This window comes from Geotrypetes seraphini, chromosome 3 (assembly GCF_902459505.1).
Source record: "Geotrypetes seraphini chromosome 3, aGeoSer1.1, whole genome shotgun sequence".
NCBI lineage: Eukaryota > Metazoa > Chordata > Amphibia > Gymnophiona > Dermophiidae > Geotrypetes > Geotrypetes seraphini.
The window spans coordinates 126,742,673-126,765,929 of NC_047086.1; the positions used below are offsets into that span (position 1 = coordinate 126,742,673).

Sequence of the window (23,257 nt, forward strand, 5' to 3'; positions counted from 1 at the left end):
GGCTGTAGAGGGGAAACTCAACTGGGGAAAGGTTCATGGATCAATCCTAGAAGTACCAGCCATGGACTCTAGCAGTACTTGTACAACAGAACATGTGTGTAGCTTAACTGTTAAAAGTGAGAATGTTTCTTTTCCACCAGTTTGGGCACAGTTTTTTCATTATGATTTCAGTATTTTTTTCATACTGACCTACAAGACTTTCTGACCCCTTTCATGGCACAGACGTTGAAACACAGCTTGTGTCGGGTCCGTCATTAAAATAGAATTATCCAGAACTTGAAGGCCCTTTGTACTTTTTTTGTGTTCTCTACCATAGCAACACAACTCACACACTGTGGCCTAGAAAGTTAGGACTCTCCTTCAATCCTTCTGTACCAGCCTGATCTATACCGTCTGCTGGAGTCAGAGAACTATTGAAATATTCCAGGCTGCATCATTCTTTATGTCAGTGGTGTCACAGGAATGTTCAAATTTCTCTGCCTCCCTTCTGCTAGTAGGGGAGCACAACCCATTGGTCCAGAATGGTGTTGCAGGATAAAGGAAAAAACAGAATTTAAGAGAGGCTTACTCGAGAGGCATAAACTCAAAATTATCCGGTACTTTGAAAGCAAGAAGCCTGTGAGGAAGTCTGCTGAATCATCAGATGATAAAAGGATAACAATCACCCAGAAGGAGAAAAAAGCCACACCTAAGGGACTAAATTAATTCTTTGCCAGAAATGGTAATTTATGGTGATGATTAAGATAGACCGAAAATTTCAATGAACCTGGAAGATGTAAAAAGGCAAACTGATCAACTGAAGAGCTGCAAATCACCTAGACAAGATGGTATACACCCCAGAGTACTGAAAAAACAAAAAACTGTAGATCTATTAGCAGTAATTTGTAACCTATCATGAAATTTGGTTATGATACCTGAAGATTGGAGAGTGGCCAAAATAATGCTAATTTTTAAAAGGGGCTCCAGGGTGATCCTGGAAACTACAGACCAGTGAGCTCAATATCAATCCTGGGCAAAATAGAAGAAATTATTTAAAGAACAAAGTTATTGAACACACGGTTAGTAAAGCACAGTTACTTAGCATAACAGGTTTTATTTGGGGACAGCAGGCAGATATTCTCATGTGGGCAACGTCATCCACAGAGCCTGGTATGAACAGTTAAAAGTGCATGGTCACTTTAGGCTTTGCAAAGCTTCAAGACTGCCCACACCATGCATACGCGAGTTCATTCCTGCCCAAAGTTGGCTCAAAGTTCCTCAGTTCCATAAGCAAGCTAATAAGACAACCAGGGGAGGTGGGAGGAATGTGAGAATATCTGCCTGCTGTCCCTGGATAAACATCTGTTACGATAAGTAATTGTGCTTTGTGCTAGGACAAGCAGGCAGCATATTCTTACATGTGAGACTCCCTAGCTTACTCAAATAGAACGGAGGGAGAATTGGCCATTAGGAAGAAAATAAATTCTGTAACGTTGCTTGGCTGAAACAACCATCTCGTCTGGAACAGGATTCTAAACAATAGTGAGATGTGAATGTATGAATTGAGAACCATGTACTGCTTTGCAAATATCATCAATGGAAATGGAACATAAGAGCTACATGGCTCAGACTTTGTGTGCTGTAACATGCCCCTCGAGTTGCAACCCAGCCTGAGTATAGCAAAAGGAGATAAACTACTTCCTCATGGTTAGCGGTCTGTTTGGTTACAGAGAGGCCCAATCAGTTAGGGTCAAAGGAGACAAACAGATGAGATGAAGATCTGTGTGGTTTAGTTCTTTGAATGTAGTAAGTCAAGGCATGCTTACAGTCCAATGTGTGAAGAGCTGTTTCTCCATGATGAAAATGAGGCTTTAGGAAGAATACTGGAAGCACAATGGATTGATAACACTTGAAATTCACGCACTCTACGAGTGGAAGTGATGGAGATCAAGAAGACTACTTTTCACATGAGAAACTTTAGATGAATAGATGCCATTGGTTCAAATGGTGGCGTCAGTGTGGAAAGGACTATATTAAGATCCCAAACAACTGGAAGGCTTCTAAGTGAGGTTTGGAGTTGTCCTTTCATGAAATGAAAAACAATCGGATGAGTGTCCAGAGGTTTATTGTTGAAAGGAGAATGGAAAGCACTAATAGCACCGAGGTGAACTCTGAGACCGAAGTAGTCTTAAGCCCAGAGTTGGATAAATGTAGACAATAGTCCAACTCTGAAGGAATAGAAGAGGAGGAAGCATCCACATCATAGAGGTTACACCACCACGTATCAAGCATGTCCACTTCTGTTGATAGCACTGCAGAATAGAAGGCTTTCTGGAAGCAGCTATGATGGCCTGTACCGAGTCTGAAAAATTAAATTCTGATGAAGCTAGACCAGAGGTACCAAGCTGTTAGGTTCAGTGACTGCAGATTGGGATGTAAAAGGAGATCCTTGACTCTGAGTGGGTAGAGATGGAGAGATCTGCAATGGAATTGGATCCTTGGCACTCAGTCGAAGTAGAAGGGGGAATCAAGGTTGCCTGGGCTACTGAGATTTCAGAATCATGGTGGCTGACTCTTGCTTGAGCTTGACTGAAGTCTTCAGAATGAGAGGGATGAGAAACTTGTTTGCTCAATCCAGAAGAAAAGCATCCACTTCGAGACGATGAGGAGACTATTGTCTGGAGCAGAAGCGAGGTAACGTGTGATTGTAGGGAAACAAACAGATCTATCTGAGAAGTCCCCTAAAGAGAAAAGATGTGGTGCAAGACTTATGGAGTTGAGAGATCACTTGTGAGGTTGGAGAAATTCAAGTTTAATACAATTCTGATTAAAATGCAATATCATATATTCATGCTGGAAGGCACTTGCACATGAGTGGTGCAGCTAGTCTTAAAGCTTCGCAAAGCTTATAGTGACAGTGCACTTTTTACTGATTGTATCGGTCTTCGTGGATGACATCACCCACATGTGAGAATATGCTGCTTGCTTGTCTTAGGATAATTCATTTAACAGGACAAAGCCAACAGAAGTCTTGCCCCACCAATCTGCTACTTTTTTTTAAATTGAAGACAAACATACATGTGGCTAAGGGTGAACCAGCTGATACAGTACAAACTAGTACAAAAACAACCCAAAGAAAAGGCAGAGATTTGGCAAGACTTTATTTTATGAATAGTATAGTAATGGTTTCCACTAATTAGACTACTGCAGCAGAACATACTAAAGAACACCAATTTTGAGGCTGACAACTGGCATAAGCAAAAACAAAATGACAAATCATGATGCATATATCAAAGTTTGCATCAATTTGTCCTGTCAGTTAAAAAACCAAAACAAAAAAAGCAGCGGGTTTTTTTTTAACCCACAGGAAGAATTGCTGCATTCTGATAACAAGTCTAAGGCTACTGAAATTTTATTATTTGTGTTAACCCTTTCAGGACCATAAGGATCGTAGGCCAATTTTTGTGGTTTTGATGACATTTTTATGGTAAAAAGGGCTTGCAGATGCAAAAAAATTGATTTTTTTTGTGAAATATCATTATTTTTATTTAAAAAAATCACACTTCTGGCTTATGGACAGTGTGGCAAGTGAATCTTCTCGTCAATCTAGCAACGACGCTAATGAATGAATGTCGGAACCAGTTTGTTTACATAAAGGTAGTATCATATGGAATCCGTACATATCAAATTTAGAACTGTAGACTATCCCAATCAAAATTTATAGGATTTTAAAGTTATGGGACAAATATGTCCCTTGGTCCTGAAAGGGTTAAAAACATACATCTTCAGAAGACACCATTAAAAGTCAAGCAACATTTGAAATTATTGACCCAATATCCATATAACATGGCATAGTAGGGAGTGGGGTGTTCATTGTCTGCTTAAGTTATACATTATGTATAAATATTCAGCAGGCCAAAACTAAACAGGAACACCAGCCTTTAACTCAATCCATTCACCACACTGGCTGAGCATTAGCTCAACAATAAACTTTACAATGTTAACACATCGATCAAACTATAAAGCCTGCCCAGTTGAGATTCTTTTATCCAGATTTCTACTATTCTGTATTGATGAACATATAAAATTATTTATTTAGAATCAAACCACCACCTCTCACCATCTTATTTAGCCTTTCAAAACTGTTCCCACCCCTGTCCTCTATATGCCAATCAAACTAATTAATTTTAGGTTATAAAACTATTAAACAGCCTTGATTTTTGATTTGAATAAATGTCTATGTTTTTATTGTTTAAGTAATCTACTATAATAAAACCCTAAGTGCGCATGTGCACTCTTACCTGCGTGGTTCCGTTTTCCATGATCCATAGGTCCCCGGCAGGCAAGAGTGCGCATGCGCGCTTTGACTCCACCCCGTCATCTTGCCCCCCCCCCCGCACCCGAACACCTATTGAGCCTCCCATCCACCCCTCCTACCGCAAAACAACCACAAACCTCCCGGAACCAGCAGCATCCCCAGCACTTTAAAGACGCTGCTTCGCGACCTTCTACTGCCACTATCAGGGATGTGGCAGAGGAAATTGGAATTAGAAGGCCGTGAAGCAGCATCTTTAAAAGTGCTGGGGACACTGCTGGTGCTGGGAGGTTTGTAGGTCGTCTCACGGTGGGAGGGGCAGATGGAAGGATCAATGGGGTCGGCTGCAGGCCGGCGGTAGTGGCGGAGGAGGGGGGGATATGGAAATAGGCTGATCACCGGTTCTACTGCACAGGGGGGATGGGAGGGAGGGAAAGAAAAATACCGGGTTCTACTGTACTGGGGGGGGGTACAAATTGAAAGATGCTGCTAATTGGTTCTACTGCACAGGGGGATGGGAGGGAGGCAGGCTGGCTTCAGGGGTGGGGGTGGGTCAAAGTCTGGAAGGTAGTGAGGGGGGACACGGAAAGGAGGCACTGGGGGCACTAAGGACACGGAAAAGAGGCACTGGGGGCACTAAGGACACGGGAAAGAGGCACTGGGGGCACTAAGGACACGGGAAAGAGGCACTGGGGGCACTAAGGACACGGGAAAGAGGCACTGGGGGCACTAAGGACACGGGAAAGAGGCACTGGGGGACACTAAGGACACGGTTAGGAGGCACTGGGGGGCACTATGGACATAGGAAGGGGGCCATGGAGAGACAGGGAAGCATGGTGCAACAGAGAAATACAGGGGGCCAGGGAGACAGAGTCAGAAAGAATGACAGACAGACAGCATCCAAGGAGAGAGAGACAAAGAAAAAAAAACCCAGACATCTACTCTAGCTCCCGTTAATGTAACGGGCTAAAACACTAGTTATTATATATTGTTATGGATGTACTATTGCTCACAGCATCAAATGGTCATTGACTAGATTTCTGGGTTATAAAATAAAATGGTTGATCTGTACAGATTACCCCAGCTGTTACAAAACCCAAGAGCTACTATACAACTGCTCTTAGGCTTGTAACCATGGCATATATGCAGACTGCCCATACAGCTTGCCCAAATTCAATACATTACAAAGGATTTTTTGCTGGCACTGCTGTGTGCCCACCACCACTGAAGATTATTTGTATGGCACTACCGCACAACAAAGGAACTAGCAGGTTTGACTGCTACCACATGCAGAAGGGCTAGAGGCTGTTTCCAAGATCTGAAAGAATTTAATGACAAAATAAAACAATATTGGGATACTTATGCTTCACCATGGCCATTAACAGGATAGCAGCAGAAATATACCGTTTTCATCTTTTTCAGATTCCTCCCAATTTTAATTTTATTGCATACCAGATATTTGCTATTCATTTTCTCAAATTGCCTCTGTATTCCTATATTCAATTTATTTGCATTCTCACTTTTTAATTCCATGGAATCATTCTAAAGTATCAACTTCTCAAAACGGTGCTATAATAAATTAGGTTTCATAAGAAGAACAGTAATATTCAAAACGGTGCTATAATAAATTAGGTTTCATAAGAAGAACAGTAATATTCAAAACATTTAACTATCAGCTGAAAAAGAAAGCAGAGAAATTAATTTTCTTGTGTTTATAGAATTGCAATAATAGCTTGAAAATACCAGGAAGAGCCACATGTGTAGCAAGGAGAGAAAATAGTGTCACCAGGCATTGCACTATACAGACCAAAAATGAATAAAAAAATTAAATTGTTTACATACATCTCTTTGAAATGTATTATTAAACAGGTATACAGTGTTCCCCCGCAAATTCACGGTTCGCGGTCTCAACTCATTCGCGGTCTGCTCCGACCGCCTCTTCCTGTAGTAAAGTCGGGCTACACCAATCAGGAGCTGCGTGTCAAAGCAGCTCCTGATTGGTGTAGCATGACTTTATTACAGGAAGAGGCGGTCGGAGCAGACCGTGAGTGATTTTTTTCACCTGCCGGCGCTCCAGCTACCCTCTCCTGCCTCCCGACAGGCAAAAAAACATATTTGTGGTTTTTCAAAATTTGCGCAGGTTCCTGGAACGGAACCCCCGCAAATTTCGGGGGAGTACTGTATAATAGGCATACCTACTTTGTATGAAGGAAATTCAGCTTTACTATTATTTATGATGTCATTTAGAACCAGGAAGAGAAATATCTAAGCAGGTGTGCAAATCAGGTAATCAGGGTTCAAAATCCAAACTTCCCACAGACATATTTTGTGACCCTGGGCAAATTACTTCACCTTCCACTACTTTAGTACAACTCAGACTGAAAGAACATTTGGGCATGGCTACAACTTGGGCATCTGAAGGTAATTCATCTTGAGCTCAGATTTGGAAAACTCAAGTAACTTGAAAACCAAAACCACTTATATAGGATTGGATTCCAGACTAAGTCACTTAATTCTCCATTACCCCAGGTTTCAAAAACAGATTATGAGCCCACTAGGGACAGAGAAAGTACCTGTATATAATAAATATAAACCACTTTGATTGTACCACAGAAAGGTGGTATGATATTATCAAATTAATGAATATCAACAGCTAAGTCAGAGAAAAATGATCCCACAGAAGGGAAGGGATTTTAAATTTAGCTCACATCCTTTTCAACTGCAGCCTAAAGTGAGTTACTTTTAAATATAGTAGGTATTTTCCTGTCGCCCACCCCCCCCTCCCCAAGGGCTTATAATCTAAGCTGCAATGGGATTTTAACTGGACTTCCTTGGTTAAAGCAGCTGTCTGAGAATCAATTAGGCTGCTCTTCTACTCCAGTGACTTCCAATCACATGTAATTTAGATTTCATCTGAAGATTCCAGTATATCATATATTTAGCTATTATTTAAAACACATTACTTACCATAATTGGAACACCAATGTCAGGCCACAAGAGGTCCTCTGATGGCAACTTTGGAGAATTCCAAACTACCACAACTTTATTTAAATAAGGTAGTCCATTGAGTCTCTCCAAGGAGTTCATTAGTACTTCCTCTCGCTCATAGGTCAACATTACCACTGTGAACTGTTCCCTGGGTACATTACCACCCAATGCAGCTTGGAATTCTTTTCCAGACCCACCAGTTCCACCTCCAATTGGTCGAAATCCAGTGCCAGACCCTAAAAATTTTGCCTCAGAAGGCAAAACAGGATCAAAGGGTGTGTATGGGAAGAGGTGGAATGGGCCTGGAGCAATATTCCAGTTTCTGTAAATATCCATTGCTGTGAGTGTAAAATTGCGAAGATATCTGGGAGAGGCATAAGGTGGCTCTGTTTCCACTGGGCCCAAATCTAAATCACCATTATCTGCCATATTGGGATCTGTACCAGCAGCTTTACCTGATCGGTGAGGAATTTCCACCGCTGGTTCTTCTTGAATAGGAGCGGCTGGAATTTGGATTCGAGTCCTTATGGTAGCTAAGACTGTGTTAAAGATGCTATCAGTTGTAGAAAAGTAGGTTTCCCACAAAAATCGGCCTTGCCTCCTCATGGCAAGGAGATCGTTATCAGAAATGCTTCTTAGAAGAAAGTGCGCTTCTGTGATACGTGGCTTTGGTATAATTAACACTGCCTCATTCCACTGTATCATATCATGATAGGGCAATTGGATTTGCTCTCCAAGAACGACAGGTATGGCTCCAACTTCAAGAGCCTCAAAGAGCCTCATAGCACACCCAGCAGACACCACAAGATGAGTGTCTCCTGGGGTGATTATCAGTGCAAAAGTAGATAGCTTCAGAAGCTCCAGCCTGTCCTCTCTTTCTCCACAAAGAGCCCACTCAGTGGGCAGACTTGCTTTAGGTTGATTTTTGCAGATAAATTCTACTAACACAAAATCTAGTTTGCTATCTTGTACAGCTTTCAAGGTAGCAATGATTCGGTCATCATAATCAGCAGGGGCATTGCCTTCAATTTCTTCTTCAAATGATCGGGCTTCTTGCAAGCTGGATCGGAGGGATTCAATTTTTTCTCCCTGGAAGCTGAATAAGTACTTACGCTTCACTGGTACCTGGGGTGGTATCTCCAAGAAGCTGGGCTCAGACATTGCATGGACCAGTGGTGAAACCACAATATCGAACCCTGAACGATACTGCACATCATAAAAGGTGGATTGGGCAATCATGGCACGCCCTGTGCTGATATTATATAGAAAGTTCTGCGTTTCAGATTTTCTAGATAAATTTATGATGAGATGGTTATGTCCATCTGTCCTCCAATATGGCAAAGAGTGCAACTGCTGTTCTAATTCAGTAGGTTTTGGCATAATGGGCTCTTGAATTTCTCCCACTAAAACTACATATATACAAGCAATATTTGCATTATCGGTTACATAAACATTAGTTCTGATAGTTGCTTCAAAAGCTTGCTTAATTAAAGGATCTAGAAAACTACCAAAAGAGTATTTATTGCTGCTGTAGACATATACTGGGAAGCCAGATGTAAGTGGACAGCGTGAATAATCAAAACAATTGTGCAGCCTGCAGTTCCTGTTGGATTTTGGCAATGGCAAGTTGGAATCATCTTTCTCTGGCAAAAGCCGAATTGGCAAAGACAACTTTGGCTGGTTTTGTGCCATCAGTTCTTTATAAGAATGCTCAGTTTGACTGATTACATTTTTGAGCTGAAGTAGATCCTGTTTGGCATTCTCTATGCTTTTCTTGCAGGCTTCAATTTTTAGGTTCAGTTTAGCAATCTCACTATTGAGCTCCTGCCGCTTGGCTTCCAGCTGAAGTAGCTCCTCACTGACAGATTCCCGAATACGACAGAGATCCTGAACATGTTTCACCTCGCACAATTCATTCCCTGTGCGTGGTCCAAAAATGCGCTTCCCTGCATCATCAGCATCATCGATTGTGGTCAGATAATAGTGAGCTATCAGAGGGAAGAAAACTAGTATGATGAACAAAGTAAAACTAAGCCAGGTTAACCTAATGCGACTGGACCATCTTAACATCCAGGGTTGGCCTCCATTCCCTACACCCCCATTCCGCAGCATGGTATATCCAGTCATGAGTCCCAGAGTTAACCCAACCAATCACGTTGGATCAGTAGCCATAACCAAAATGTCTTCATCAGTTTCTTACTTACACACTTTATAATACATCAATGATGGGCCAATGGAAAGGAAATTTCATTTTTTTTATATTAGCGACAGTGGTTTTTAGCCTTTTCTTTTGTAAAAGCATCTGTCATGAAAATTAAAACCAACCATTTGAAACTTTCTTAATCTCAGCAAACTGAGCGTTATTAGCAATAGTGTGGTGTTGTCATGGCGATGTGAAGTTGAAGCTGGCCTAAGGAAACACAGTGGGCTCAGATGCAGCTCTAGTGTCGCTCTTGACATGGTTAATTTGCATCCAATAAATGTGGACAATCAGCAGCCATAGTTGAAGATAAGTTGAGAAAAAATGAGTCCTCTCTTCATTCAGCATCCTTCATCACCGTAGTATTGTTGGCATTTGTCCATTCCTAGAAGAAAACACCACCATAATAAGAAAAGTAATAGTACTATTTTGCTGTGTTACAGAGACAAAATTTGGGGTCACAGTCATTGATCAATTATTGTAAAAAAGGATTTCACAACATGCTTTATAGAAAATGCAAAAACCTTTATCAATTAAATATTCATAGCATTATAACTATTTCCATTTACTATCTGCAAAACAAAATACAATGTAGATGTAAAAACATACGATACTAATTCAGATTATATTTTATTCTATGTTGATTGCTAAAGTTAGTCACTGGAGTCATAAAATCTATTTAAATTATTTTCTACTATTTTATCTTTTAGTTATTAAAAAATAAGGAGAAAAGACCATTTCATTTTTGAAGAAATAGTAAAAAAAAAAAAAAAAAAAATTGCCTGTTCCTTAGACAAGTAAAGCATTACCGTATTTTCACGCATATAACGCGCGCGTTATACGCGTTTTTACCTACCGCGCACACCCCTCGCGCGTTATATGCGTGAGCGCGGTATACAAAAGTTTTTAAACATAGTTCCCACCCCGCCCGACGCCCGATTCACCCCCCCAGCAGGACCGCTCGCACCCCCACCCCGAACGACCGCTCGCACGCGCTCCCACCCGCACCCGCATCCACGATCGGAGCAAGAGGGAGCCCAAGCCCTCTTGCCCGGCCGACTCCCCGACGTCAGATACATCCCCCCCCCCGGCAGGACCACTCGCACCCCCACCCTGAAGGACCGCCGACTTCCCGACAATATCGGGCCAGAAGGGAGCCCAAACCCTCCTGGCCACGGCGACCCCCTAACCCCACCCCGCACTACATTACGGGCAGGAGAGATCCCAGGCCCTCCTGCCCTCGACGCAAACACCCCTCCCCCCAACGACCGCACCCCCCAAGAACCTCCGACCGCCCCCCCAGCCGACCCGCAACCCCCCTGGCGACCCCCACGACCCCCCACCCCCCTTCCCCGTACCTTTGGTAGTTGGCCGGACAGACGGGAGCCAAACCCGCCTGTCCGGCAGGCAGCCAACGAAGGAATGAGGCCGGATTGGCCCATCCGTCCTAAAGCTCCGCCTACTGGTGGGGCCTAAGGCGCGTGGGCCAATCAGAATAGGCCCTGGAGCCTTAGGTCCCACCTGGGGGCGCGGCCTGAGGCACATGGGCCCAACCCGACCATGTGCCTCAGGCCGCGCCCCCAGGTGGGACCTAAGGCTCCAGGGCCTATTCTGATTGGCCCACGCGCCTTAGGCCCCACCAGTAGGCGGAGCTTTAGGACGGATGGGCCAATCCGGCCTCATTCCTTCGTTGGCTGCCTGCCGGACAGGCGGGTTTGGCTCCCGTCTGTCCGGCCAACTACCAAAGGTACGGGGAGGGGGGGTCGTGGGGGTCGGCGGTCGTTGGGGGGGGAGGGGGGTTTGCGTCGAGGGCAGGAGGGCCTGGGATCCCTCCTGCCCGTAATGTAGTGCGGGGTGGGGTTAGGGGGTCGCCGTGGCCAGGAGGGTTTGGGCTCCCTTCTGGCCCAACTACACAAAGGTACGGGGAAGGCGGGTGGGGGGGTCGTGGGGGTCGGCCAGGGGGGTCGCGGGTCGGCTGGGGGACGGGCGGAGGTTCTTGGGGGGGGGGCGGTCGTTGGGGGAGGGGGTTTGCGTCGAGGGCAGGAGGGCCTGGGATCCCTCCTGCCCGTAATGTAGTGCGGGGTGGGGTTAGGGGGTCGCCGTGGCCAGGAGGGTTTGGGCTCCCTCCTGGCCCGATATTGTTGGGGAGTCGACGATCCTTCGGGGTGGGGGTGCGAGTGGTCCTGCCGGGGGAGGATGTATCGGACGTCGGGGGGGGGGGCATCAGGCTTTCAGGATGGGGACAGACCTTCAAGGGGGGACAGGACTTCAAGGGGGGACAGTGCACGGAAAGTCAGGGGGGTGAACGGAGAGTCGGGACAGCGCACGGAAAGTCAGGGCAGTGCACGGAAGTCAGGGAGGGTGAACGGAGAGTCGGGACAGCGCACGGAAAGTCAGGGCAGTGCACGGAAGTCAGGGGGGGGTGAACGGAGAGTCGGGACAGCGCACGGAAAGTCAGGGCGGGCGAAAGGAGCGTCGGGCATCATGCGCGGTATAACCGTGAGCGCGGTATACAAAAGTTTTTGTACATATCATCGTGATTTCTGCGCGCTATACCCGTGTGCGCGTTTTACACGGGTGCGCGTTATTTGCGTGAAAATACGGTATATCTTGACAATCACAAGACCCATCTCATCCCTCAATGTGCTGCTAATACTGATTACCGTGTATACTCAAATATAAATCGAGGTACCTTTTCCCACCCCCCCAAAAAAGGTTGACTTGAATATAAGCCGGGGGTGTGTGTGTAATACTCATGTGCTCTGCCAGGATCTGCACCCTGTCCCCCCTTCCTCCCTGGTTCTCCACCATGTCCCCCCTCCCTGCCCTGCACCCCCTCTGTCTACCGATGTCCTGCAGGCTTCCACCGACCATGCCTTATGATCTGGTGGCCCAGTAGTAGGCCAGGACAGGAGGGATCCCTCTCATCTCCTCTATTGGCTGACTGACAGGTTTTCTTTTTTACTTCCCTCCCGCCTCCCCCTCCATACCTTTTTGAATCCCTGGTGGTCCAGCGGTGTACTGGACAGGAGCGAGCATTCTGCGCTCCTGCCCCATGCTAAGTCCCACCCTGAATGGCTGCCTCAAGTTCTCTCAGCTTAGTAGTGTACCGAGCTTTTTGCGCTTCTGCCCGTCCCTGAGCTGTTCACTGAATGGCTGTCAACATTCACAAGGTTATGTGGAAGGTATAAAAAACTACAAGAGTCAGACAGGGCTCTACCGGGAGGAAAAGCCTCAGACAAAACCCTCCCACTGCCACAGCTGTGGCACAAGGTGTTCAGGCAGAGAACCTCATCGGCATAAAAACCTCCCAGAGGGCCAGATGGCTCTATGTTGTGCAAAATATAGCAAAAAGTAAATAAATATATCGCTAGGTGGTCACACTTAAATAGGTAATTTGACTGAAAAACTTATCTTTTGTCAATAGCTCGGTTGGAATACCAACGATGACCAGTGTTTCATATAATGCTGCCTCAGTGTGTAACCTCTTGTGGAAGGAGACACTTTCTGTGTCCCGTTTAGAAAGCTCATGATTGGAGGTTACACCCTGAGGCAACATTATGTGAAACGCTGGCCATCGTTGGTGTTCTGACCGAGCTATTGACAAAAGATAAGTTTTTGAGTCAAATTACCTATTTGTGACCACCTGGCAATATATTTATTGACTTTTTGCTATATTTTGCACAACATAGAGCCATCTGACCCTCTGGGAGGTTTTTATGCTGATGAGTTCTCCGCCTGAACACCTTGTGCCACAGCTGTGGCGGTGGGAGGGCTTTTCCTCCCAGTAGAGCCCTGTCTGACTCTTGTTGCAGCTTTTCATACCTTCCACATAACCTTATGAATGTGTTCAGTGGTAATATTACTATTGGTTAGTTCACCATTTCTGAGTTTTTGACACTGAATGGCTGTCACCAGTTTTCATGAGTCCTGAGAGAACTGGTGGCAGCCATTCAGAGAGCAGTTCAGGGCCAGACAGGAGCACAAAAAGCTCACTCCTGCCTAGTACACTGCTGGGCCGAGAAAACTCGAGGCAGCCATTCAGGGTGGGGCAGGAGTGCAGAAAGCTCGCTCCTGTCCGGTACACCGCTGCACCACCAGGGATTCAAAAAGGTATGCGGGAAAAGGCGCGAGGGAGGTAAAAAAAAAATTGTCAGAGTCGGCTGGGACCGGAGACGAAATGGATCCCTCCTATCTCGGCCCACCAGGTCATATGGCAGGCCTGGCAGAGGCTTGCAACAATTCCGGGAGGGGGGCGGGTGGGACCTGACCCAAATATAAGATGAGACCCCTATTTCTGGGCCATTTATTTGACCCCAAAATCTCATCTTATATTCGAGTATACGAGTATACAGCTCTGAATGGTCTCTAGCCTTCAAATTTTTGCACTGAACAGATTAATACTTTCACATAATAAATAAAAAAGGAAATATTAGGTCCTTACCTAATCTTCTTTCTTGTAAACAGGAATGGTAGTCTTGACCATCGGGTTATACCCCCATTAGTTGTGAGGACCCACTATTTGTTTTCATGCTCCATCCCCTCCGTCGGTACCAAAGCTTCCAGCAAGACCTAAAGTTTGCAAACATGAGAGAGGAATGCGGGGAAAGCCCCCAAAACTATACAAGTCTGTTCTGCTCAAAATGCAAACATTAAACAATGCTAATTAACCACAACTAAACGAAACAAACAAGAGGGTAATAAAAAAGGAACCACCTACTTGTTTGCCATCTGCACCAATAGTTCTGTACCTCTTATGAGTGAATTCTTCTTCATGTCTGAACCTACCGGATAGGCAACAGAACATCTGACTAAGCAGACATGTCTGAAGCAGAAAGCAGGCTAGAACATATCAGACAGGGCGGGCGTCAAGACTACCATTTCTATTTACAAGAAAAGAGATTATGTACTTACCCTGGTAAGCTCTTTTCCAGTAGATAGGTGAGACATCCTAGATAGATGGGTTATTATTTCCCTATACTTGCATGCTCTGCAGAAGGAATCAACTCTTGATTTTTCACTCTGCCTCTGCTGTACTATTGGGATTTGGCCAGCATTTATTAATTAATGAGCCCGATATGGGTTCTCTGTGAATTTGTGATGATATTCATACCCCATAAAGCATCTGTCAATTGGGGTGTCTGGGTGTTTGAAATTCACAGATCCCTGTTTGAATGATATCAGTATATCTGATTTTGCCACACTTGTCTCAGTGTACATATGATATCTGGATCAGAGTTGAGCAAGTTTTTGTTCCAATTTGTTTTGTGGTAACTGTGTTATAGACAGGTCTGCCTGATTTTTTTTCTTTTTTTTAATGGCAATGATGTACCAGGGTGGGGCCTAAGGCCCAGTCGTGTCGCTGGAGGCCTACGGAGCTCCCAACTTTTAAAGGTATGGGGATGGGGCATCCGCGTCTGGTGGTAGGAGGGAGTGGGCATCACTTCTGCCATTTTTGGGGGGTTCGGGGAGTGGGGTAGGGAGGGAGTGCTTTGTCGGAGGGGAGGGCTTTTTTTTTTTTCTTTTATTGACCAGATATTTTGCATGTGTAATACATGCAAAAATATCTGGCCCATTAAAAAGAAAGCCAGCAGGAGCCCTGACAGCAGTGACAGGAGGCTGCTTCTCCTGTCACTACTGTCAGGGCCCCGCCCCGACTCAATCGCTCACTGAGCGATTGAGTCAGGGAGTTTGCATGGAAATGATTTGCACCTCCGTGCAAATTATTTGCATGCAAAAAAGATAGTGAATCAGTCGCTGTTTAAAAATCAGCCAGAGAATCGGCCAACAGGGATTGAGTCGCTATCTTTAGTGCATCTGGGCCATAATCTCTTTTTCCAATAGATGAGACATTCTAGACATATGGGACATATAAAAGCAGTCCCTAAATAGTTAGGGCGGGCTTGCTGAGCCAACCCTGAAGACCAAGGACTCAAAGACAGAGCCCAGTCTTGCTGCCACATCTACTCTGTAAAACTTGGCAAATGTGTGTAGTGAAGACCACTCAGCCCTGCAGATCTCCTCAAGGGAGACAGATCTAGTATTGACCCATGAAGAAGTCACACTCCTAGTAGAATGTACCTCGATGGAAACAGGGGACTGTTACCCAGAAAGAATGTAGGCTGATGAAATGGCTGTACGGATTCATCTGGAAATCGTGGCTGAAAGAGTCAGCACAAACAGATGGTCAGAGTCAAAACTCATAACGTAGAAAAGGGAACAGAATTACATCAAATTAAAAATAAGAAATGGTGAGAGCAGAACACACACACAATTGCTACCATACTGTCACAAACCCGGCACCAGAGTTAGGTTTGTGCCAGAGAAGGGACATAAACCCCTGACTGTTAGGAGAGCGGACCAGTACAGTAGCCCTCCTACAAACAGTTCCCAAAGCTCAGTCATTGGTAAGGGCGCCCAAGAGCAGAAGTCCTGAGAGGAGGGGAAACCAGAGGAGAGCATAAGGTTCTCTAAACCTAGAGCTGCTCCTGTTAAAACTTCCCATAGGAGACAAGCTCCTATCCAGCCCAGCCCCCATCTGCTTAGGCTAATAGGAAAACAGCAGAAAGCTCAGAACCAGGCTGCCCAACCCCCATACAGAGTAGGGTGTGGCTCTCTGAAGGCTGGACAAATAGAGCAGAGCAAGCTAAGTAAAGTCAGTCTGGATCCAGCTCTGGAAGGAGACTCATGGCCAGGTGCTTCCAGGTTCCAGGCTGAAAATGAAGTTGAGATGAGAGACCTAGATGAGCCGTCTCTGCCAAGTCTGCTTGATGGTCTACAGATTGAGGAACCTATGGACCTTACCTGGGAGCCTGAGGAAATTCCCATGGAAGAAAGCTAAGTTTCTCCTTGTGTTTTTTTCTGCATTGTGTTTTGGGACTTGTGCTGGCTGTGTGTGTGTGGGTAAGCATTTCCAAAGCTCACTCTAGAAGAACTCTCCTATATTGTTGAAGGACTGTGAACTATGTTTTTGGATTTGTTTCCTTTTCTTGAGATAAGGAAAGTTTTGCTACTGTTTGAGGTTAATAGGAGTTGAGGGGATTGAATCCACAAAAGATCCTGGGATGGGATTGTGGGGCCATTTTCTGGCAAGTTTTTTCAAGGTGGATTCAGCAACTCCCCACCCCTGCCAGCTTACCTGAACTGGCAGGGGAAAGCCTGTCCAATTCCAGGCTAACACAGTGGGCTGGAAGAAGCAAATTGACTTACAATTACCAATTATGGTTTTCCTTATCTGTGACTAAAAACCAGTTAAGACTATTAGGGATATACCCTGAAGAGAAGGTTGCTCAGACCTTGGCTGACTTAGGCGCCATTTCTTCTGAGCTGTGTTTTGTTTTGAACTTGTTATTTTGAATTTTGAACAGTGGCTACAGTATTGTTTTCAGCGCTATTGTGAAATAAAGCACTTCTATTTTTGTTGAAATCACAGCTAACTTGTTTTCTTTTTATATTAGCTGATATTGGAACACCAGCAGGGCTTTTCACTTGGGAAAGGCACGTCTGGATTGTATGTCTTGCGCATGTCCCGGTAGCCATTCTGACCGCCTGTACCGGGTGTGCGACAATACATACAGAAGGAAAAAATTGTAGAGGGCACTAAACTGTTCAGTGAAGTAGTCCAGAGGCAGAGTAAGTGAAAAATGCAGAGTAGATTCCTTCTGCAGCCATGCTGCTAAAGGGAAATAACCCTACTGTCTAGAATGTCTCACCTATTGCACTGGAAAACATGCTTGCTGTTCAGAAGACTTGCCATGCACAGACGATCCTTTAAAAATGTTGCCTCAATTCATACTCCAAAAAGCACTTCATACAGAGTGTGTGTGTGTGTGGGAGGGAGAGAATCCAGCACCACTAGATGTCACCCAAAGTAGGAGATAAGAATGAGAAACCTAGATCCATTAGGCGTCATCCAAGCCTGATGAGAATGTTCAGACTATAACCTGAACAAAGATGACCAGCATAACCCCATGCTCAACTAACACCCAGAATTAACCAGCTCAGGAGTTACTAGACAAGTACTAAAGAGCTGCATGATCCATCCCATCCATGTACTTAGAGACAGAAGAAAATGTTGAACATTCCAGGCTGCATGATACCCTTAAAAGGAGAAGCTGTTGGGACTATTTTTTTCTCTGTCTCCATCCACTAGTCATTCTAGACTAGTTTGGTATGGATGAAAAAGGAAGATACAAGTAACCTTCATAAAAATTAAACACTAATCACTTTACCTACAATCTATAAGTTGTTCACTGCAAAGTCTAAGATTATCAAGGCAATAGAGCAGAAGGACGAAGAAGGCATATAGATTGAAAGATCAGTTTTTGCTAAATAAAGCCACAATGGTTAGTGCAAAGAAAAGTAAAAATCTCAGAAAGCCTTTGATAGTAGATAATAAATAGCCTTCAAATGTATAAAATAAAATTCCAAATTGACCAGATAAGTTAACTTCACTATGAAAAACGTGGCTAACCACACTCCATCTATGAAAATGGACAGTATGTTGTTCCTAATATAAGGATACAACCAGGAATATTTCAGGGAGACTCCTTGTCACTACTCTTGTTTCATGTAACACTTAATCCTTTGAGTTCACTTCTTAACTCTTTGGGTTAAGGATTTAGCCTTAATTCCAGAATTGTCAAAGACCTAGAGGTAACATCACACCTGCTGTAATCTCTGTAGTCTTAATGATCAACATTTGACAGAACAATTCTGCTTAGTATAAAGCTGACATCAGGATGACTTCAGCCTGGACAAATTTGCCAAGGCAACCTTCATAAGGAGAATAATTGATCAAAACATCTGACTGATGATTGTACTAATCAAGGACCTTAAACGGGATCATGTATGTAAATATCTAAGAGTCGAGGAAAGACTACCAATCCAGCATAAAGCACTAAGATATTAATAGACCAGGACAGTAGCAGACAGCATCTGCAGGTTCTGTAAAAAAAAAAAAAAAAAAAAGGAGAGAGAGAGCTTGAAATAGTTATTCATCTTGTATCTGGTTGCTAAGTGATGATGGCAGAAAACTTCTATATGGAAAGGTACAACAAAATAGCACATCTCATTCACTGTACAGGAAAAGCACTGGGATCTTGAGCAATGAGTTTTGGAGAATGAAACGGTAACCTGGGATATGTCCTCCCTAATTACATTAGGTCTGAAACCAATTTGGAACATTTCAAGTCACTTTTATTTTCAGATGCATTTAACTCACAGTTTTTATTCAAATCGGCTTATATTCAAATTTCAGGCAAGACACAGTGAGCACCAGTCTGGAATTAGAAGCACACATTTGAAATTTAAAGTTAAAGTTACATTACATTTAAATTTTATCATTTTATTTGTTTTATCCATCTAAAATGTAGATTCAATGTAGTTTCACTTTTTTTTTTATTGCACTTTCAAAATTTCATTCTATTTTAACCTTTATATTAAATGTAAACCACACAGATGCATTTGCCAGTGCGGTATATCAAATACTAAATCAACTTGGGATCGGGATATTGAAGTTTCCAACTAATGAAAGCTAGATTCAAGGAAGCCAAACACTCCTTTTATGAAGCAGTGTAAGAGCATTTTACCGCAGGCTCCGACGCTCACTGAATTCCTATGAGCGTCAGACCACAATAAAATGCTCTTATGCTGCTAAATAAAACCCAGCGATAATGATAAGAGAAACCGGACTAGACTTGATTCTAGGTGTCAGTCTCAAGCTATTACACCAACCCACGGTAAAATGCTCTTACGCCGCTTAGTAAAAACCCAGCGATAATGATAAAAGAGAAACCGACAGTTGCGTACCAAGGTGGGGGGCGGTCTGCCCCGGGTGCACGCTCCAAGGGGGTGCACAGCCGGCCGGATCCGGAACCTCCCGCGCTGCTTCAAACCGCACTTCAGCGCGGCTGCCCTACTTAGAGCAGAGTCGGCAGCCGCGCTGAAGTGAAGAAGGTCCCGCGATGACTGGGAAGAGGTAAGTGACGTCGGGGGGGGGGGACCCCCAGCCGCAGTCATCACGGGATCTTGCCGTAACTAACTGCGTCTGCCGGCCCAGCCCCCTCAGACGTCACTTACCTCTTCCATCGGAGCAGAAGCAGTCATCGCGGGATCTTTGGGATGGAGAAAGAAAGGGGGGTCAGGGTGCTATGGAAACATGGTAAAGGGTGACAAAGGGGGGGGTCAGGGTGCTATGGAAACATGGTAAAGGGTGACAAAAGGGGTCAGGATGCTATGGAATCACGCTGAAGGGTGACAAAGGGGGGTCAGAGTGATATGGAATCATGCTGAATGGTGACAAAGGGGGTCAGGGTGGTATGGATGTGTGGTGGAGGGAGAGAAAGGGGCAGATGCTGAAGGAATTGCAGGGAAAGAGACATAAGGGGGAACGATACTGCATGGAATTGGGTTGTAGGGAGCGAAAGGGGGCAGATGCTGATGGAAGTGGGGGGAAGAGAGAGAAGGGGCAGATGATGGAAGTGGGGAGAAGAGGCAGATGATGGAACTGGGGAGAGAGAAGAGGGCAGATGATGGAAGGAGGGGGAAGAGAAGGGGCAGATGATGGAAGTGGAGAGAAGGAGAAAGAAGAGGGCAGATGATGGAAGTGGGGGGGGGAAGAGAGAGAAGGGGCAGATGATGGAAGTGGGGTGAGAGAAGAGGGCAGATGATGGAAGGAGGGGATGAATAAAAGGAGGGCACATGATGGGGGAAAAGGATTGAGTTAGGGAAATACTGGAGGGGTGAGGTGGTGAGCTGTAGGTAGACAGTAAAAAAGGAAATTGATGAGAGGGTAGTAAGAACGTAATCTAGATGGATGCAGAAAATAAATTGAAAAGGAAAATGAGGGAAGAAAGGGATTGCAGAAGAGAGGTGTGGGAAAGGGAAGGAGAGGAGAGAGATGCCAGACCAATGGGGGTGAAAGGAGAGATGAAAGGGGGAGGTATACAGTTTCTGGAAGGGGCATTGAAGGAGAGAAGATGCTATATAGGGGCAGAGAGACGGCAGACAGTGGATGGAAGGAAGAGAGTAACAAGAAGATGAGGAAAGCAGAAACCAGAGAAGACAAAGGTAGAAAAAAAATTTCTATTTATTTATTGCTTTAGGAGACATGTGTCACTGTTTCTGTGGTGTTGCATTGTATGCAGAGTCCAGCTTCTTGCTGGTTCAATTTAACCTTTGTCTGTGTATTTCTATTTTATCCCCCCTTTTACAAAACTGTGGAGCGTTTTTTAGCGCCAGCTGTGGCGATAGCAGCTCTGATGCTCAGAATTCTATGAGAGTCAGAGCTGTTACCACCGTGGCTAAAATCCACACTACAGTTTTGTAAAGGGGGGGTTGGTTTGTGATGACATATTCCTTACTAGGCGAAGGTGTTTTCTGTGTGTTTGAAAGACATGGTTTTCTGTTAGGCTTGACGGTGTAGGTTTGATCTGTACTAGTTTGGCTTGTTTAGTTTTACAATGGGTGTATTGATGTTGTACTGCATATGTAAGATGCTGCCTTTTCCTAGGTACTCATGTGTGACGTGTGGATTGTTACTAAAAATCATGTTTTTCGTACAGATGGGGGGGTGCCAAAAAATGATGGGCCCCGGGTGTCACATATGCTAGATACGCCACTGGAAACCGGACCAGACTTGATTCTAGAGGTGTCAGTCTCAAACTATTACTCTGTGAATCATGTGGAGAGAAGAAGATATTCAAGTAATAAGAAATGCAGTCAAACCAAGAAAATGCAGCAGAAAGATACACAAATATTTCCTATCATTTTGCATGCCATGAGCTCAATTAAAAAGATTTTGCAAACACACTTGAATAGATTGCCTATACATGTTACATCTTACAAACTCCAAAGAGAAGCATTGAATTAACATTAGCAGTAAATTTGAGTGATCGAGATCATACTCTATATGCCTTAGTTTAGGAGTGAGATTCATTACTGTCATGATATACACAAAACTAAATCCAACATAAAGGAGTAACAAAAACTAATGTCACAGCTAGCTATATGTCAATTGTTACCAAGCCAGGCAGTGGAAGGAACCTACAGAGTATCTAGCAGTCAAAAATGTGGAGGAAAAAAGCCTCAAACTTTAAGTAGCAGCATAAATATAGAAACATCTAGCTGCAATCTCATCACCGACATTAAAAAAAAAAAAAAATCCACAGAAAATGTGCTCCATATCTCAAAAAAGTCCAAACCACTGTCTGTGCACAGGAAAGTTAGAAAAACACATATCTTTAGCTGGAGCACTCAGTTCATAGTCCCCAACTGTTCACAAAAGCTTCAAGTCTTTAAATCTTCAAACATTCCAGTAGCTCCAGAAGTTACACTGCTCCAGCAAAAGAATTCATAATCCCAACAAGGATCCTTATTTCACCAGACCACCTGGCAGTGTCAGGGGAAGTCCTTCAGATCCATGCATTGTTGGCTCTCAACATAGCAAGCCCTAAAAAGAACACTGGGGGTCCTATTTCCCGAACACCATCACAGTCAAAAGTTCCCAAAATGCACCATGTCTTAAGGCAATTCCAAAATGCATCATAACATAGAAAAATATAAACCATTCCACTTTTTGATTTAAACTCTGTGGTCATATTGTATTCAAAGAAAAAAATTCATTTCTGTTCTGATGTAATCTCCTCTTAAACATGCTGAGATGGAACACAACAGCCCAACACAGTACAATAAAAAAAATGTTAAGAATAATTTTTATTTGTATAGTATCTTGTAAGAGGATCCACTTCTCTTCTGTGCTCAGTGTTATAGCGATGTTCAAAAAGCCAGATTTTCAGTAGTCTCAAAGTGTGACCCATATAGCAAACTACATTTGAGGAATTACACGTAGTGAAGAATCTTAAATGCACAGTTCATCTACAAGGAATACATACTTCAGTTCCTTCTTGCATATCACCACAGATTGCACATCTACCACAGCAAAAAATGTCCAACTTGCCCTTATTCCCTCACAGACCAAACAGCTGATTTACAGAAATAGTCCCTCAGGTTGCCACTTCTGCTATAAGCAATCACACAGTCAGTGTCCTGGAAACACTGCTCCACTTGTAACATCTTCCCATATTGTTTAATCTTCTTACCCGATACAAGGGGTCATAGATTGATCCAGACCTTTAACTCTATATCCCAATAATTGTTCATGAGGATTACATAAAGCTCTCTTTTTTGCTTTAGACACAACCGCAGGAGGATATCCCCTTTCTATGAATCTGGTTTTCAGTTTCTTCACTTGTACAGAAAAATCTGTGGTAGAATCACAGATCCCACGATATCGTAAAAACTAAGATACAGGCAGACTGTTCTTAGATTGAGCTGGGTGCATATTAGAATAATTAAGCAAAGCATTTCTATTTGTAGATGTAGTATAAACTGTGGTATAGAATTGTTGATCTTCTTAGAACTGTAACATCCAGAAAATTTATAGTAGCATGAATTTTTAATTCAAATTTTATTGTACGGTGGCATGTATTCAAATAATCCACAAATGTCTTTACTATCCATTGTATCATTCCACAGCAAAAAGAGGTCATCAATTAAAAGGCATCAAAAATCAATGTGCTTGAATTGAGATACTGTATATCCATCGATGTTCAAACTGAGCTATGAACAGATTTGTAATAGAGAGCACAAAAGATGCCCCCATAGCTATTCCAGAAACCTGTTGAAATTTTTTTTCGCAAAAATAAAATAATTCTTCTTCATAGCCAGAGTTGTAAAGTTCTATTAGAAATTCTGTAAGGGCAAGGTGTGGTCGT

The 23,257-nt window shown here is 43.8% G+C and overlaps 1 protein-coding gene across 8 annotated transcripts in view; it reads right to left on the reverse strand.

Annotated features, from left to right (window-relative positions):
- EXTL3 (exostosin like glycosyltransferase 3) overlaps nucleotides 1-23,257 on the reverse strand; it is a 122,981-nt gene that overhangs the window by 93,937 nt on the left and 5,787 nt on the right. For 5 of the 8 annotated variants that reach the window (XR_004538781.1, XM_033937666.1, XM_033937662.1 and 2 more), the window contains exon 2: nucleotides 7,262-9,867. Coding sequence is in view for 7 of the 8 variants with exons in the window: in XM_033937666.1 (XP_033793557.1) it covers nucleotides 7,262-9,409 (2,148 nt within the window). In the remaining variant the exon portion in view is untranslated. Of the gene's footprint in view, nucleotides 1-2,165; nucleotides 2,658-7,261; nucleotides 9,868-13,926; nucleotides 14,055-23,257 lie in introns of those variants that run through there. The other 3 variants (XM_033937665.1, XM_033937664.1, XM_033937667.1) reach the window with 2 other exon arrangements.